Here is an 18,557-nt window from a genome sequence, read left to right as displayed (position 1 = left end):
GCATACAGACCTACAGTGTTGTACTTCTACAGTGTGGGTTTTTGCATAATGTCTTGTAAAATCCCACCGGAGTCCCTTCTTTTGTCACCTCAGCTGTGCTGAATAGAGCACACGCAATGAAACAGGAAAAACAGTCTTTCCTCTTTTGTTCAGCCTCGTGAGTCAGTCTGACCCGTTCCCTCCAAACCACAAAAACAGAGCAGACAGCCTCCGAGGGGAGAAAAGACATCCTCAACGGCAGATGATTTTGAAAAGAAATGTTGCAGCATTAGGGGTCAAGCACTGAAGTGCTGTTTTATTATTATTCTGTGTTTCCTGAACTGGAGTCTATGAGAGCTGCAAGATCTGCAGAATCCAAGAGATACATACATACATACATACATGTAAGTCGGCACAACATTATAAATATTCATCAAGCATTACATTAAAACCCATATTTATAAATGCATTCGAACAGCAGGAGGTGGGACAGCAGCCATTTTAAAAACCACCCTTTGACTAAAATCCCAGAGGTAACAAATAATCCAGAAGAGATGACTTTTAGTGGACTAGCACAGTGCTAAGCGAACACTTCAAAGCATCCTGTTTTGCTTTGTATAATGAAGAGAAATGTTATGTGTTTAACTCCTGTGCTTTAAGCAGAAAGCTTTTGAGTTCTCTCTATTACCTTTTTCTCTCCCTATCCCCATCTCTCTTAGAGCCTTTGTTGTTTTTCCTGACATGTTTCCATCAATAATTTATTTCTAGGATGTTACATTAAAAGCCAGACTTCGATCATGATTCTGTCAGACATGTCAAAACATCTGGGACACTGGAAAAGCACAGTGAACTGTGTCTGACGCCAGCATCTTCAGAGTCATATTTTCCACAGAACAACAGGGAATAATCTATGACATCTTTATTTGGATGTGTAAGAAATCTGACAATGTTTTTTTCTTAAATGTCTCATTTCTGCACAATAAAATATAACATAAGTGCATGGTTGTTAAAGTGTGGTGCAGAATGAATATCTCTCTAAGCACTTCCTGCCATTGCTACAATCACTTGGTTACGTTAAGTTGTTTGATTATTTTTTAAATCAAGCTGATGTTTCTATCCAAAACAACTTCAAGCACAATATATACAGCTATATTCCTTTTGGAAAAGCCTCATTCAAGGACATAGTTGGGATCTCTGTAATTCATGGCCCAGCCAGTGCTTCAATGTGAAAAGATTGGGTTTTCAACCCAGAACCTGAACCACCATTTGACCTTGACCTCCAGTAATACATGAAAATGACTTTTAGTACTAAGATTTAGTCAGACTTTGAGTTAACTATAGAAATTTGCCACAAAGTAAATGTGTTTGCAATTACATATTTTTGTCTATATAACAGGAACTTACTAGGTTTAGCATTAATGACGACTTTATCTCCAGAGTGCAAGGGGGGAAAATGGGAGTCGCCCATCTCCTCACTCGAGCCAAACTCTACGACCTCAACCAAACTCAAAGGCACGCTCCACTTGAGCAGGAAGCGCTGTCCTGAGGGAACACCTTCACCTCCAGCTCCCACACTCACACCATCCTGAGAGGGACTGAAAGAGAGAAAGGCTAGTTAACTCAGACAGAGGAGAGATTTATGAGAAGAAAGAAAGTTTTACTGTAAAGATTTAGATATTAAAATGTATTCTGGAGTGATCCTGTGCTAAAAAGTTCAGACTGACAGTTATTACAGATAATGGATGTGTGTAACGGGTCATACCGCCAGTTGGGGGTGGCACACATGAGCACATCATTCAGAAGAAAGACTCGCCGTTCTTTTGTCTTAATGATCTCCCCGCGATCATTATAAACGGTTTCCACAACGTCATCAGAACGAATCAGATAACGGCTGCCGCTGCTCAGCAGCTGAGAGACATAGAGAGAGAGAGAGAGAGAGATAAATGGAGAGAGAAGCAGAAACAGCAATAAAAGGACTGAGCTGGGAATTAAAAATGTAAGGGTCCTTCTTTGTCACAGTCATTCATCAGTTGACCCTGGACACACACACACACACACACACGTCCAAAACGGTCTGAGGGTTGATTTGAGGAAAACAATTTAAAGTATAATATAATAAAAAAAAATTACATCTACTTATTACATCATTTTGAAATATTGAAAATATTCTATTATTAGCTAAAAAAGGCCATAGAAGTTAAAAGCTAAAATATGTTTCATACCTTTGGTAAGACTTAATTTAGAGGGAAAAAAACACACCTATCCAGCCACAAGAAAGAGCAAGCAGTCACAGAGTGCAAAGTTTAGCAAAATATATCAGAGCCCCAGATGGTGTGGAGTGTTCAAGCTGGTTCTGTTTACAGGATTGGCTCGGTACTGACTTCATATGAGTGACAGCAGGGCTTCACTAAAACCAGACACACTCTGGGTTTAACCGCACAAAGTGAAACTACCAAATGTTATATAACAAATTTGACTAAACACCCACACAAATACACATTCATACATTTTTTTTGAAGTGTACTACGGTGATCAATCTGAGGACAGGTTCTCACACCCGGTCTCAGAACAGAGGGGCTGCAGTACCTTGTTGAGGTAATGCTCATTCATAGCCTTAGCGATGTGTCTGATCTCACAGCGCTGATCTGCCTCTCTTTTCCTCTCATTTAATTTTTCGGCAAGTGTTTCCAGTTCAGTGAGAGCCATCTGAAGTGGAAGACGGTCGGGATGACCCACCGGTGTGTTTTTTAGCATGTCCTACAAAGAGATGTAAAAGATAATGGATGTTAAAGCAGCCTGTGAAAACTATGACAACAGAAAAACTGTTATAGTAAAAACCTAAGCATACATGAAACAGTTCTGCCTCTTAAGTGAGTTCATGAACAACATGAAAGTGACTCCATATCAGAGTGACTGTTGATGTGATGCTGATCAGAAAGAAAGTGGCGCCCTCTTCTGGAGAGGTTTTAATATTCAAGGCTTCTGGAGCTCATGTATTTTTTTTTTTAAAGTAAAAGAACTGAAAGTTTGTGTGTGTGTGTGTGTGTGTGTGTGTGTGTGTGTGTGTGTGTGTGTGTGTGTGTGTGTGTGTGTGAGAGAGAGATAAGACGCACTTGCAGCAGCATTATAAACTGAGGAAACCGCTGAATAGGCTTCATCATCAGTCCATAGAGGGTCAGATGGTCTTTACTGGTTTCCTGACGATGCTATGGACACAACACCAACAGCAAAGCTCAAGAATGAATTATTAACAAAAAAAAAAAAATACACTACTGTTCAAATGTTTGGGATTAGATCACCAAAGCCTTGAAAGTTGTGATTTACATAGCAGAACAATGTAGAAATGGTTGACGTAATTACAGCACCACAGGAATATTCTGGACTCTTTTGGGATATCTAACCTTGAGGAAGTCAAGGAAACTGGGCTTAGAGGCACACGCCTTCCGCACCACTCCCATCGCCAAACTGAAGTTATTCACATATTCACTGTAAGCATCCAAAACCATGGACTTAGAAAACTGCAAAAGAGACAGAGAGTGTGGTGATGGCACAGATATGACAGGGAAAACCATGAAAAAAGATTGTTCCCTCATGAACTAAAGGAGTTTTTACTGATGCAGATAAATTTTAGACACACACACACACATTTCACAACATTTGGTTAAGGGTGGAGAAAGTTTGTACATGTAGAAACTTAGATGGAGGGTGTGGTGTGGGATTAAAACATGAACGTTTAGGAGTTAAGACGGCACACCGGTGCTACATTAATGTAGTCCTTTTCACATAGAAAAACACTTAATGTAATAAAATGCCGATAAAAAAAATTATTAAATCCTTGAGATGATCAGTGCTGTAATTTTTTAAACCAGAGCTCCCACAACAAATCAATTCAATCTTAAAATCAGATATCTCACCGATGCTACAAACACGTCTCCGATCATCTCCAGCTCATCCCAGTCAGACACACGGCTGGCCAATGCCATCTGGAAAAGGGCATGGCACTGCAATATCTCCCGTATCCGATAAAACACCACCTTACGCTTGCGGTCACTCAGTAAGCGAGGCTCAATCTCAGCCAGCGACTTCTCATATTGCTGTTATGTGCAAAGCATGTAAAAAGAATTTACATTATTGGATAAAAATGTGCAAAAAAACAAAAAAAAATTTTACACAATAAAACACATAAAAAAAAACTAAAATTCCACACTAAAATAAAAAACAACACACACAAAAATAGTAAAAAACCTCTAAAATTCTCTTCAGAGCTTCCAGATAATTCTTCTCACTCTCTAGAATCGTCTCCAGAATGCACCTCCTCATCACCTGTTTACATTATCATGCACACACAATAACAACATACAGGGGCACTTAAGTCATATGCAGAAAATGTATGAACTTCTTGAACTGGTATTTATTTCAAAGAAATTACTTCATTCGCTACTGTTCAAAAGTTTAGAATCAGTAAGATGTTGTTGCTTTATCTGATCAAAAATACAGAAAGAACAACAACATTGCAAGTTATTTTTTTTTTTATTTTAATATATTTTATGCCATAACTCCAGTGTCACATGATCTTTCAGAAATCATTATTGCTGATTTGGTGCTTAAGAAACATTTCTTCCTATTATCAGTGTTGAAAACAGTTGTGCTGCTTAGTATTTCTGTGGAAACCATGATGCATTTATCAGATTATCTGATAAATAAAACCGTTCAAAAGAAGAGCATTTGCAATTGAAATCTTTAATAATGTAAAAGTCTTAACTGCCACTTCTGACTAATGCATGCTTGCTGAATAAATATTAATAAAAAAAAAGACTGACCCCAAACATTTGAACAGTATTGTATATCCAAAAGAAAAAAAAAAAGGCTGTGTGAGACAGTACCTGGTGTTGAGACAGCCCATCAGGTGCAGGTCCCAGCACTGGGTCCACATTAAAACACTCCACCTCAATGAACAGATCTGACTCTTCATCAAAGCAGCTGGGTTTCTTCTCTAATGAAATAATTATGAATCAAATTAATTAAACAGGAGGAGAAAAAAGCAATCATTTGTGAAATAATTAAGCTGGAGGATGTACTACTGTGCTTTTACCATGACAGAGAGATCTGGTGCGGATGAAAGATCGTCCCTTTCTGACCACAGCTTTGGTTTTCTGCAGACCATCTTTAGTTCCATCTTTGGCTGCTTTTACGAGCCGCTGCATCTGTAGCACATGCAACATCATTCAGCAGTGAGTTCTGAACTACAATCACTTAAAGGGATACTCCACCCCAAAAAGAAAATTTAGTCATTAATCACTTACCCCGATGTCGTTCCAAACCCGTAAAAGCTCCATTCGTCTTTGGAACACAATTTAAGATATTTTGGATGAAAACCAGGAGGCCTGTGACTGTCCCATGCCAAGTAAATAACAGTGTCAAGTTCCATAAAAGGTATGAAAATCGTCTTCAGAATACTCCATCTGCCATCAGACGTGCAATCTGGGTTATATGAAGTGACGGGACACTTTTTGTAAGTGAAGAAAACAAAAATAACGAATTTATTCAACAATTCCTTTATTGCAAATCAAAGCTAAATACACGTAGAAACAGTGCATCCTTGTGGCGCGGATGAAACAATAGAGCATACACAGCATACGGTGATAGGAAGAGACACAGAGGAGATCACTGACAAAGGAATTATTGAATAAAGTCGTTATTTTTGTTTTCTTCGCTTACAAAAAGTCTCAAGCCTCCAGGTTTTCATCCAAAATATCTTAAATTTTGTTCAGAAGATGAACTGAGCTTTTAAGGGTTTGGAACGACATGGGGGTAAGTGATTAATGATAAAATTTTCATTTTAGGGTTGAGTATCCCTTTAAAATAACAAGGGGGAATTCACTTAAAATGAGATAAGATTTTAAATGTGTCTAAAAATTATAAAAATCGGGAAACAATACATAAAAACTCTATAAAGAAACCTACATACACTGCAATTCCTGATATATTTTAGCAGTTATTTTCAGGAATACTGCACACAAAAGCGTCGCAACACTTCAGTGAATTCACCCCTGAGATTTCAGATAATTTTAACAGGCTTTAACAAGATGAACCCATCACCATGGAGAATAACTATCCTACTTGAACATAAAATCTCAACAAAACATGCATCTAAACACATGATGGAAAGATCGACACTGACACCAGATGAGTAAAATGAAGGATGACAGAACATGAAGACTGATGGATAAATAAAAGAAACAGCGACTGCAACTGCAGCTCCGCAACTGCAAATCTGCAGAACTTTTCCAAAAAGCAGTCCCATTATTCCAATACTTAATAAATGTTTGCCCTGCTGTGGCAGTCACTGAAGGGGAAAATCATATACCAACAATGTTTCAAACACAGAATGACATGTGAAGCCACACATGAAGTGAGCATGAATGAGAGGTAAAATTGTGAACAACATTCACTCTCCACAGATGACAACAACTACATCAGTGGAGACACAAACAGATGTTTAGAGGGGATGACGGAGGTCTGGGGATTGCACAGAGGAAGCCCACCACCAGGACGACTAGCAGAGATGGAGAGCTGTCAGTCAGGCTGACACACGCATTCTTGTTCTTTTACCTTTTGCTCGTGTTTGTGTTTGAGCTGCTGTAGCTCTACTGTCCCCACTGTGTTTACCATGAGATCTCGCATCTTTTTCTCATAGTGCTCTTTCAATCGCACCAGATCTTCAGACAGCTGAACAAAGGGCAGAGAACGATCACTTCATTCCCTCATTCTATTCAGAATCTCACTCCAGTAATATACCCAGTGTCTATATGGCATATTTACTATTCACTGAAAATATAATTCCATAATATTTCAATAATTTGATAATTATTTATATTAATAGTATTATAATAAATATTTTTATGTAATGCTTGATAATCAACATTACAAACACTTGAAATAATTAAATAAATAATTTTTAAATACACGATTCCTTTAATGCATTTAATTTTGAGCACTCACTCACACACACACACACACACACACACTCTTAAACAGACTCCCACAAATCTCTCTCTCATTGAAGGTTTCATAATTATTACTAAACAATTTCTTCCACCACATAAAAAAAAAAACAACTCCTCCACAATATTAAAAAAAAACAAAAAAAAAAAACACACACACACACACACACACACACACACACACACACACACACACACACACACACACACACACACACACACACAGTATTGACTCAAATAAACCTCTTCTATTAGATCAGTGCTTACACACAAAACAAAACCAAAACCATTACAAGCAGGCTGAAGTCTTTCCCCATTGTTTCTAAATATTAGTGTGAGCAAATGTGAAAAACCTAAGATCTAGGCATCAGATCTCATTACACTCACAGACACCTCTAAACATCTATCACACTAAATCTCTGCTGTTCAAGTCAAAGAAACAGTTTCTGCTGTTCTGCTGTTCAAGAAACAGTTGAATTATAGACAGCAGAGGAAAAAAGAGAAATAATGAGAGAGAGATGGTATGAGTGTGAATACACACATGTGTTTTCTTGCTGGGTGCACGGCCCCTGACGAAGGCATCGGGAAGGCCGTTCTCTCCATGTCCATTCTCTGTGTCACTGGCTTCCTCATAGCTTTCAAACTCACTGGAGCTCCAGCCGTTGTCCAGAGAGCTGCTGCCGCCCTCTTCCCCGAGCTCAACATCATCATAGATCATCTCATCTGGGTCTGACATGCACACAGTTTTCACATTATTCAAAAACAGTCCTCATTCAGTCCCTCATGACCGTCATCAACTCTAACATCTGAGCTGTCAGTCATATGACACTGTCTTATCGCTGAGTAGGCACAATTTACTCTCAGTTTTCATATCTCTCACATTTTCATAGCCAGGCTGCAGGGGTGGAAAAACAATTCATTTATGATGCATCAATTCTCTCAAAGAATTCTGAATCAACCAACTAATCTGAATTACAATCTAATTATTAATAGCTGTAGTTATTGAAAACCATATGGAGGATAAAACAGATACAAAATGTGCAATGTGGTGTGCAATCACAACATGATTGTTTTCCAGCTGTTACCAGAAAGGTTAATAAACATGAACAAATACATCATACAATAACTTCAGATAAAGAAAAAGACCAGATGAACACACCTGTAGTGGATCCAGAGTTCTCTTTCGGTACATCATCATAAATCACTTCATCTGGACCTAAAGCCAACAGAAACATGCCAACAAACACACAAGGCTCAGATTCTCATATTCAACCAAACCAAAGCAGTACAGTGGGTCTCAGAGTGTGTGTACAGTATGTGTTAACGAATCCTCTGAAGGAGGCTGAGCAGTTCCTCAGTGAGAAGGAAGGAAATGTCTGAGATTCTCTTCAGAAACAGGAAACACAGCTAAACAAGGCAAACCAGGCTTCATATGTACAGTACATTCGCTTAAATCTAAGCATTTTATCAGCTTAGCAAAATGCTAAGAACTTACTCTCCATCCAGGCCGTGTTCGCTGGGTCTGACACCCACTTAGCAAGAGCATCTTCCTCTCTGATGACTGGACACACTTCACTGAAAACACTGGACATACCTTGGAATTAGTATACATACACACTTCCCTTTAAATATCCATCTGTGTTTGCACTGCAGTATTTAAAAATTATTATGAGAACATGAAATCCAAACTATTTGGTACATTGTCATGCAAACACAAAACCGCCACACAAATGTAGAAAGAAATACACTAAAATAGATAAAGAAAAAAAAAAAAGAGGTTTCATACAGCAGAAGGACATTAATATGCATCTGACATCTCAGATGACGTAAAGCAGTACCGCACATCTGTGCAATCTCACGCACCTGTCCACTGGAGTATTTCCTGCGCCCACCACAGTCACTGCAGGACACAATGAAACAATTCATGCATTAACAGAATAGCACAGATAAACACATTCAAACATGCTTCATAAAATTCTTAAAATCTCATAAAGCTGAGTTCAGACCATGTCAAAACCGAAAAATGTTCCGTTTGAATCAGGTTTATAGTTTGAACACCATTACACCTCAAGGGGACAGTAATGTGCTGTTGTGTGTCTACCTACTGACCAGTCTGGATGAACTTGCCTTGATATGTTTTTCATAACTGTAAAAACTTAGTACCTAAAGGATTAAGCTTAAATGCATGAAAGCATAATTATACATTGAGCATACATATGAATTAGTAAAATGGTAATAAAAATGTAAAAGTAATGATGAATAAATCTATATATAGTTAACTGTGTGCACATGAATCTATAATATATTTTATCATTTATAATATATACATTGACTGCATAATTTTCATTGTTCAAAATAAAATATTCATATGAATTTATTGAAAGGATAGCCATGCCTAGCATGGATTCACATATTCAAAGCATTCAAGAAACAAAAAACTAAATACTTTCATATTTTAATAGTCCTACTGCTTTATTGACATGCCAGTTTTAAATTGTTTTTAAAGTTTAAAGAACAAGTTTTAAAAAACAGCCACTAATTATGATGAGTATTAAAAATGGTTTTGTGAAATGTGTATTCGTTTGAGAATACTCATGTAAAATTTAGTTAACATTCAGGCTACTGTTACACTTTAGAGAAAACAGGAAACTTCATCACAGCCAAAACCACAGCTAAAATTATCCCCAACTTCCTCATGGCAAAACTTCTTAAAAAAGAGAGACAGATAGCATGAGAGAAATGAGGTGAGAGCAACGAAAGAGAAAAGAGAAAGGATAAGTATGGGGATGTTAAACCCTTTCATTCCAACCAGACCAATGGAGAGAACAAATGAAATGGAAACAGGTGGGAATAATCTCTCTTTTTACCATCTTCATCCATAGAGAAGTGTCGGATGATAACTGGGGTGGTGTAGGTTGGTGGGATAACTGGCACATTTGAGGGCGTTGCATAACCACACGGCACTGGCACTGAATACCCAGAGGGCAACCCAGGGCTACTGGGTACATCCTGAATGTCTCTTTCACTCTCATTGGCTGAGGGAGAGGAGGGAGGGCCGCTCTGCTCTGACAGCAGCTGCTGCTGGATAGGGGCGATGTCAATCACAGAGTAGGGGCTGACTTTAAGCTTGGAGTTGGATGTAGAGGTGGGGACCACACCTGCACCTCCATTCACTATTGATCAGAAAGTACAGTGACTTATCAGGAAAGTCTGAGACTGTAAGTCTTCTAGGAAAGTGAAAAAAATACACATCCAAAAAAAAACAAACAATCATCCATCCAATCAAATAAACAATCATTGTTAATTCATATTATTGTATGTGGGAGGGATTCCTGATTCAAATACCAACATTAACAACAGTTATAGAGAAAGACTGAAGGAGAGTAAAAGACAGATGTAACATCAGAAAACATGCAAGAATTAAAAAGAAAAAAAAAAGTAATACACAAAGCTGTTTTTAGGGCAGACTGATAACTGTACACAGCACAAAAATTGAACTGTGATGGTTTCATGCTCACAAAAGGTAGGGGTTAATTGCATAAAACTCATTGCAGTCACCACAAACCATCAATGAAATACCATAGAACAGAGGTTTTCAATATTTTTAATAGCAAGGATGTCTAAATATGATGGTCTCCTGTAAGAGACCCCTTTATTATATTTATATATATATATATATATATATATATATATATATATATATATATATATATATATATATATATATATATATAATATATATATATATATATAAAAGCACTATATATTTAAATGCATAAAACCCCATTTATACTGCGTGATAAAAAATAATATGTGTAATATTGTACAGAAAACAAAACTAAATAAAAAAAAAATTCCAAAATTAATTGTCTTTTATATTTTATTGTAGGTCAGTAAAAAACAAAACAAAACAAAACATTACATACAAATATATAGTTTGTTTATTAAGTTGAAGCATATCTGAGTTTAAGACTTTTTTCTAAAAACTATAGTGCTGTCAATAGAATAATCATAATCTTGTGATTTCTAAAGCAGAATTAACTAATTAATTTTAAAACAAATTTCATAGATAAAATAATTCATCTTAATATCTGCTGTAAACTTACTGTTCTGCTCGCTGTCAACAGCAGCTCCTGTAGCGCCCACTGGTGGTAGAGGGAGTTCTACTGCATTGTGACAAAGTTCTATAGGAGGAGGGGGTAGATTACACTGTGGGAAGGGTGCAGGAGCCAAAGGGCTGTTATTAGTGGGGCAGTCCTGAGGTGGAAGGAGCAGATCAGCCTCCGCATTGAGTAAGTTCTCCGGGTTTGGACTTGTTCCATTCACGGGTGCGTCCCCGGCTGCTGATGAACAGGGTGGAGGCACGGAGATTCCCTCAGGTTCAGGGGGCAGCCGATCCGCCTCGGGGGCTTCATCACCACTGTCGTCAAACTCAAACCTCTCACCTTCATCTTCATCATCCAACACTAAAGAGAGAGAAACAGATGTTTTTACTGATGTTGAGTATGATACAAACTATAAATTAGAAAGGGCTCAAGATAGTCTGTGAATGGAGTATTTTGTGGTTGAGGTTTGTTCCTGCCTTCCTCTCTGCCCACCCAAGGTTTACAAAGACACATGTTCAGATTTTTAATAGCAAATTCTAATTTTAGGGTATGTACAAGAACCCTCTTATCAAACTGCCTCTCAGAGTTACGCGTCACAACGTTGTAAGGAAAAAGTGAAGCAAAATCAAACACTAAAACTGGGGCACAGGAAGCACACATATGCTGAAAGGAAACATGGTCAAAAAAACCCACGGCTTATTTTCCATAGGGCTGAAGTGCTAAAAAGGAAACATGTCTAATGGGACCAGAGAACAAAAGACAGAGAAAAAGAACTAAAATTCAAATAAACTGATCAAAGAGTTCACACTCATGTGGTTTGGTCTGTACAGAGAGCCATTACAAAACAGGCTGCTTACACTAAATTTAAAGGAACAGTTTACCTAAAAAAATAAATAAATTCTGTCAATTTACTCACTCTTATGTTGTTCCAATCCTGTATGATTTACCTTCTTTTGTGGAATGGCTTAAATTACAGTCTGTTATTCACACAGCTATTGATTTGGTTGTTGTATGAACTAGTTTTATTATACTTCCATGGAGCTTTTGTTCCCATTTTTTTTAAAAAAAAAAGAAATGAAAATTTTTTGGAAAACCACTGTAATTCTTTAAAATTTGCATTTTTGTGTAAGATGAAAACATCATACTGGTTTGGAAAAGCATGAAGTGAAGCATAAATGACAGAATTTACATTTTTGGGTGAGCTGTCCCTTTAAGGACCGTTCAAACTGAGTTTGTCTCTTTCCATCAGTCTTTAAATGATCCTGTATTAGCAAAAAACTGAAAAAAAAATAATCCCAGTTTTACAGTATGGATGAAAGAATGGAGGACAGAGGAATAAGAGAAGAGACAGGGAGCAGGGAGGGAGCCCTTGACGGTGTGAGGCCATTATGAAGCAAATACTTGGCAGTTCATGGATTCTCTGGACCCAGTGACTCACTCTTTAAAAATGTGAGTAATGTGAGAATTCTTTTCCTCCATTCAGCTCTGGATCCCCCTGTCCAATCGCAGCCTCCCTCACAGGGCAGAAGTGCACACAGTGGCCATTATACTCCACTACAGTAATTAAGTCTGTTACAGAGTTTTACAGACAGTTTATTTACAAAACAAGACTGTTTATGCAGACATGAACATCTCTAAACCACTGAAATTCATTACATGGAGTCTTAAATAATGATTGTTTTCCTCTCACAGGGATAATGAGAGGAGTGGTAAAACTGAAAGACTCTGGACCTCTGCCCAGGAAACCATGTTTCCGCTGATGGAAACAGTCATCTATCTCTTAAAGTCAATAAATCCTCCATGGTCCACTAGTATGAGTTTGCTCAGTGGAATAGCAGAGATTCCAAACATAGTGAAAACATGCTGTCCTCCCCCTTCAGACTGCAGAGTCCAAAATCAACCCTGTTAGACCAATTTCCTCTGCTGACTTCCATAAGTAAAGAATATCTCATTTTAAGGCACTTAAAGCCAGGTGCACACTTCTTGGTTTTAGACCACAAATTTTGGGAGAGTTTTTAAATGTAAAATAACCCCCCACTGCTGGGCCTTTTTTTTTCTTTTCTTTTTTTTTCAAACAATAATACTTTCATTCATCAAGGCCACATTCATTGATCAAAATCAACAATAAAAGACATTTATAATATTAAAAAATATTTCTGTTTCAAATAAATGTTGTTCTATTTACCTTTTCATTCACCAAAGAATCCTGTTTCCACAAAAAATATTGAGCCGGATAACTGTTTTTTACAGTGACAATAATAAGAAATGCTTAATGAGAACCAAATCAGCATATTAGAATGATTTCTGAAGAAAATTCAGATTTGCCATTACAGCAATAAATTACATTTTAAAATACATTAAAAAAAGATAACAGTTATTTTAAACTGTAATAATATTTTATAATAGTACTGTTTTTACTGTATTTTTGATCAAATAAACTTAGCGTTGTTGAACTTTTGATCGGTAGCATATTTTATATGCTAAATACATATTTTTACACTTCATGTATTTTATATATATATATATATATATATATATATATATATATATATATATATATATATATATATATATATATATATATATATATATAGTATATATATATATATACACATGAAGTGTATGAATATCTGGTTAAATTCTACACAATATCCTAAAAAAACAACAAAAAAAGTGAAAATGAACACTGGCTTGTACCAAAGGTCTCACTGGGCTCATATCATACAATCTGACGAGCAACAATTTTAAATGAAAAAAAAAAAAAAACGGTCGAGTGTGAACCCATCTTAAAGTAGTTTGGTTTACCACTGTTACTTGTTGACAGATGGGATGTCATCTTTATTCATTGTGAGCTGGCAGGAGCGGTGTCCCTGCATGCCTTACAGCTACACATGACAGTCGGCATGTAGCCATCAACATGACATTCAGTATTGTGAATGTTTACAATGAAACAAACAGGAAAATCTGACTCCATGTTAAAACAGCATCAAAGCTTAAACGGGAGATCAAACTATGACCTCAAGAATCACTCATTACAGTGAGATACGGAGCACCTGGTGTGAGAGTACAGGGCAGAACAGGCATGCAGAGCTCCACTTGGCCACATCTTTAAAGGGAAATGTCAAAGGTTAAGTGTTCAGGAAAGGTGGAGGGGCTTCAGATGAAATAGCTTTCTTCACTTAACTGTGTGATGGGAAAAAACACTAGTCTAAAGAAAGTCACTGAGGCATGAACAGAGAGAGATCTGAAAGTGGCTTTATCAGCTCTCTATGATAATGAGTAGAGTAAGAGGGAGATAAAGTAAGAGCTTTAAAATAATGTGGAAAGTGTGCAGTTTTAGTTTACATTTTAACACCAGCTGATCACATCAAATGGGTCTCATTCCTTACAATCACTGATCCTTAATAAGCTGTTTTTGGCAAAGATCTCAGAGCTACAGGCAGTGTTAAATTATAAAGTGAATACTAATTTGCTGACTAAAAACTAATCTTTCTCTCTCATCTGTCATTCTCTCTGCATCAAGACAGAGCCTCTGTTTTTGGGCAGCTTTTTTCACCTCCCCTGCATTCGTTCTGGCATTCCTCCATTCTTCAACCCACACGCTCCTTAGTGGCTGAGCAATGGAATGTGTTTACACTGTTCATTCTCTTCTCTCTATCCTTCAGGCTCCTGTAAGCATGATTTTCCAGTGCATTCAACACAGTGAGAATGACTATGACCATGATACTGTTCAGTAAAACTTCTGTTGCTTTTAAATGCTTTAAAAATTAACAGTTTAATTTGTGCCAGAATTTTCAAACCTATATCTGCATTTACATACTGTTCGCATGTCAATGTAAACAAAGTGTGTGTGTGCTGAGAGCTGTGAGAGAACAGAGCTGCTTACTGTCAGGTGGAGGAGGGGGGAAATCCTCCCCGTCCATGCTGAACACGCTCATCTGAGACACACACTGATGATCAGGGAAAGATCCTTCACCAACTCTTACAAACCTACAGAAGCAGAGAGACAGCGGTTAGCCACAGAGATAGAGTTCACCCACACAAACACTTCCAAGAATGACCTCACAGCTAAAGCAACAGTTCATCCAAAAATACAATTATGTCATAATTTATACATCCTCATGTTGTTAAAACCCCATACGATGTTATATTTTCCAGGGAAAACAAAAGTTGATATTTTTTAAATAATTGTTAAACCGTTCTTTCCATTCAATGGTAGTTCATAGTGATGATCAGGGCCCAACAAGCTCCAAAAGGACCATTAAAATTGTCCATATTATTATTGTGTGCATATTTACATTTATATAAACATTTGGAGACAATATCAGCACAAAAAAGTAGCAATTCAAAGAGATAAGGAGAGAAAGCATGTTAATATATACTACATTTGTATTTTCGAGAAAGGCAAAAATCATTGCCCTCGACACACAGTCACAGGGGTCTGCAGGAGTCCTCTCTATGACATCATTTCCTGTTTTATGTTGTTTTTCTTTTTTGCGCTTGTTTGTGTATGTTGGTTGCACCACAGGCTTTTGTAAATGTTAATAGAAAGTAGCAGCAGTATTGTAAAACTATTATTCTTTTTGAAATAATAAAATATTATGCCAAACTAGTTAAAGTCATCATGAAATATCAATTCACCCTATTTTGTAAATGCATGTTATTTATTTATCTTAGTTCTTTTTTCTTTTCTTTTTTTGACCTTGTAATTTTTAAATCAAAATGTCCTAACTCAATCTTCTAGTGAAATTGACTCCTCTCTGGTGAAATATGCCAGACTTCTCCAATCATTTAATCTGCTTCAAACCTGCCTCTTTCTTACAATCCACTGCAAGTTTGGATTCATTTTCAAGTGCAACGCCCACTTGAAAAAAACTCCTAAAAACTCCCCGACACAGAAATAAACGGGTTGACCAGTGGTGTCAGTTAACATCTCAACCTCCTCACAATTCACCACCCCATCACATCTGCGCTGATTTACCTGCGCGTCATATTCAACCCTGATGACTCTCATTATCTTGCCTCTGTTTGCTCATTTGCACTGATATGATTTGTGTTATTGCAGGAAAGTACTCCACCAGAAAATACTGGGCTAAAAATTCCTCACCACCCTTTTAGCAAGCTACACTGTACAGTGTGTCAAAGTCAGATATGTAATCAAGTGTCACGTGATACAGTGGAGTGGCAGCTCACTGTTGGCCCAATTATTACATCCAAATGAACAGACATGCACAGACATGAGCGACCCCCCTCCTATCTGTGACAGTGAGGGATAGAAAGACCCTTTATCTCTTTCTGTATCTCTCTCTCACACAGACACAGACACAACAGTGTTTTCCTCTGAACTGTGTTTCCAGATGAGGGTCAGTGGTACAGTGAAGTCATTCTGTGGAACAGAGGGGTTTCTTATGAGGCTGCTGTGTGCAAGACCCTCAGGGTCAGCAAGAGACGAGGCGGACTGACTGACGCACGACTGTATTATCACAGACAATAAGATCCTGGCACAGACACGCAAGCTGTTCTCCCACTACTCCCACAGAACTTAGTATATTCTACACGCGATGACTCATGAGTCAAACATGACAAGAAGAAAATCTGTTTTGCTGACGGCCGTTTGAAACATTTGGAGCGACACAGCAAAACAATAAGTGACTGCCTACTGTTTTAACAGCACTGGTTCCACAAAAAGATTAAGTAGCACAACTGTTTTCAATATTGATAATAATAAAATGTTTCTTGAGCACCAAATCAGCATATTAGAAAGGTTTCTTAAAGATCATGTGACAGTGAAGACTGGAGTAATGATACTGAAAATTCAGCTTTGCCATCACAGGAATAAATTACATTTTACAATATATTCAATTAGATAATGCAATAATATTTCGGTTTTGTTTTCGTTTTTTTTAAATAAATGCAGCCTTGTAGGCATAAGAGACAAAGAGCATTAAAATAGTCTTAATTATTCCAAACTTTTGATCATTAGTGTACATATATTTCTCTATGGAGAAGATGAATGGCATTTTTTACTTTCAGAACTTGACTGTTACACATGATTACAGCTGACGATCATGACTGTGAAGTCTGTCAGTGGTCTAACAAGAAGACAGGATGCTGACTGCTTGTTTAGTCTACACACTCTTTAAAGCTTACCTTTCTTTCTCTCTCACCACAGACTTCATACTGTACGTCATAACAATGTAGATGAGATATGAGAGAAATAAGAACAGATGTCTACCCAGCTTTAGGTGGGAAAATCAGACATGTATTCTGCTTAAGTTGACATAGTTGTTGCAATCTACGAATTTGATCATAACAAATTTGTCCACAAAAGTCGACTATATATATGTGACAAAACTTCTCTTTATAGACATTTGGGGATGTGCACTTGGAAAAATAATCCATAAGAAAAAGAAAAAAAACTATTAATAGATAAATACAATAATTGTTATATTTACATTAAAATAATTATATAAATGTATGGCATGTCCCCATTTTTATAACATAAATGTGTGTGTGAAACAATTCCTGATAAACTGTGCTTTGAGGGAAAAGACCACATACACATACACACACACACACACACACACACACACACAAAAACATCCAACAGGAAACAGAGCAATGTTATTGCGTGTGAAGCTTGTAATAACAACTCACCTGTACAGAACAACACAAACATAACAGTCACATATGCAGAAACACTAATTAATGGACCAAACACTAACACAGCACATATGCCTTCAGAGCACAATGACATCATGACAATATATCAAGAGAGAGCTTTAAATGACACGTTCCAGAGGGCTGTGGCTTTAGAAAAGGCCGCAATGGGATATAAATTCATTCCTACATGACAGTTTCAAGATTTCTTTCTCTGTTCTGATGAAACAACAGACTGTAAATCCTTCAGACCACACTACCACTGAATCAATCAACACTGGAACAGCCATTTATTACTGATAAGGATATTTCAAATAAAATTATATTCATTTTCATCTTCATTTTTATTGTAAATATTTCCCTGAAAAGCTAATGTATTATTTTTTACGAAACACATGAGAAAATAAATAAAAAAAGATGTTGTAGAACAGTTCTTGTGCAATACCTATGAAACATCCAGAGAGGTGGGAACAAATTTGTTAGTACTGTACATGCGTGTGTGTGTGTGTGTGTGTGTGTGTGTGTGTGTGTGTGTGTGTGTGCGTGTGTGTGTGTGTGTGTCAGCATTGGCCATGATGAGTTGATCAATGTTTAGTTTGAACTTGACTTCTGGTTATGTAATTGTATGGGCGAGGGAAAAAACACTGCTGTCTAAATGAAGCTGCAGGGCTTCTGCTAGTCTGCAGTGTCCTGTATCAATCCAGACACGTCTGAGAGAATGAAGTCAGTTGTTCATTTCCAGCGATATCGTTGAATTGATTGCACAGATACTATTTAAACTGAACTGAGCTGGATGATGACATCACTG

At 37.2% G+C, this 18,557-nt stretch overlaps 1 protein-coding gene across 2 annotated transcripts in view; it reads right to left on the bottom strand.

Moving 5' to 3' along the window:
* Positions 1-18,557, bottom strand: part of LOC109060748 (rho guanine nucleotide exchange factor 10-like) — a 40,549-nt gene that overhangs the window by 17,530 nt on the left and 4,462 nt on the right. The window contains exons 2-18 of one of the 2 annotated variants that reach the window (XM_042774067.1): positions 14,976-15,079; positions 11,090-11,449; positions 9,851-10,156; positions 8,847-8,883; positions 8,479-8,567; positions 8,143-8,199; positions 7,525-7,712; positions 6,592-6,708; positions 5,072-5,183; positions 4,863-4,972; positions 4,225-4,302; positions 3,894-4,073; positions 3,381-3,497; positions 3,093-3,185; positions 2,566-2,736; positions 1,742-1,887; positions 1,384-1,574 (exon numbers count right to left, since the gene is read on the bottom strand). In XM_042774067.1, the coding sequence (XP_042630001.1) occupies positions 1,384-1,574; positions 1,742-1,887; positions 2,566-2,736; positions 3,093-3,185; positions 3,381-3,497; positions 3,894-4,073; positions 4,225-4,302; positions 4,863-4,972; positions 5,072-5,183; positions 6,592-6,708; positions 7,525-7,712; positions 8,143-8,199; positions 8,479-8,567; positions 8,847-8,883; positions 9,851-10,156; positions 11,090-11,449; positions 14,976-15,027 (2,404 nt within the window). In that variant the 5' untranslated portion in view covers positions 15,028-15,079. The remainder of the gene's footprint in view (positions 1-1,383; positions 1,575-1,741; positions 1,888-2,565; positions 2,737-3,092; positions 3,186-3,380; positions 3,498-3,893; positions 4,074-4,224; positions 4,303-4,862; positions 4,973-5,071; positions 5,184-6,591; positions 6,709-7,524; positions 7,713-8,142; positions 8,200-8,478; positions 8,568-8,846; positions 8,884-9,850; positions 10,157-11,089; positions 11,450-14,975; positions 15,080-18,557) is intronic. The other variant, XM_042774068.1, reaches the window with a different exon arrangement.

This window comes from Cyprinus carpio, chromosome A17 (assembly GCF_018340385.1).
Source record: "Cyprinus carpio isolate SPL01 chromosome A17, ASM1834038v1, whole genome shotgun sequence".
NCBI classification, from domain to species: Eukaryota; Metazoa; Chordata; class Actinopteri; order Cypriniformes; family Cyprinidae; genus Cyprinus; species Cyprinus carpio.
Note: the sequence above shows the minus strand (reverse complement) of the source record. Positions and strands in the feature narration are given on the sequence as shown.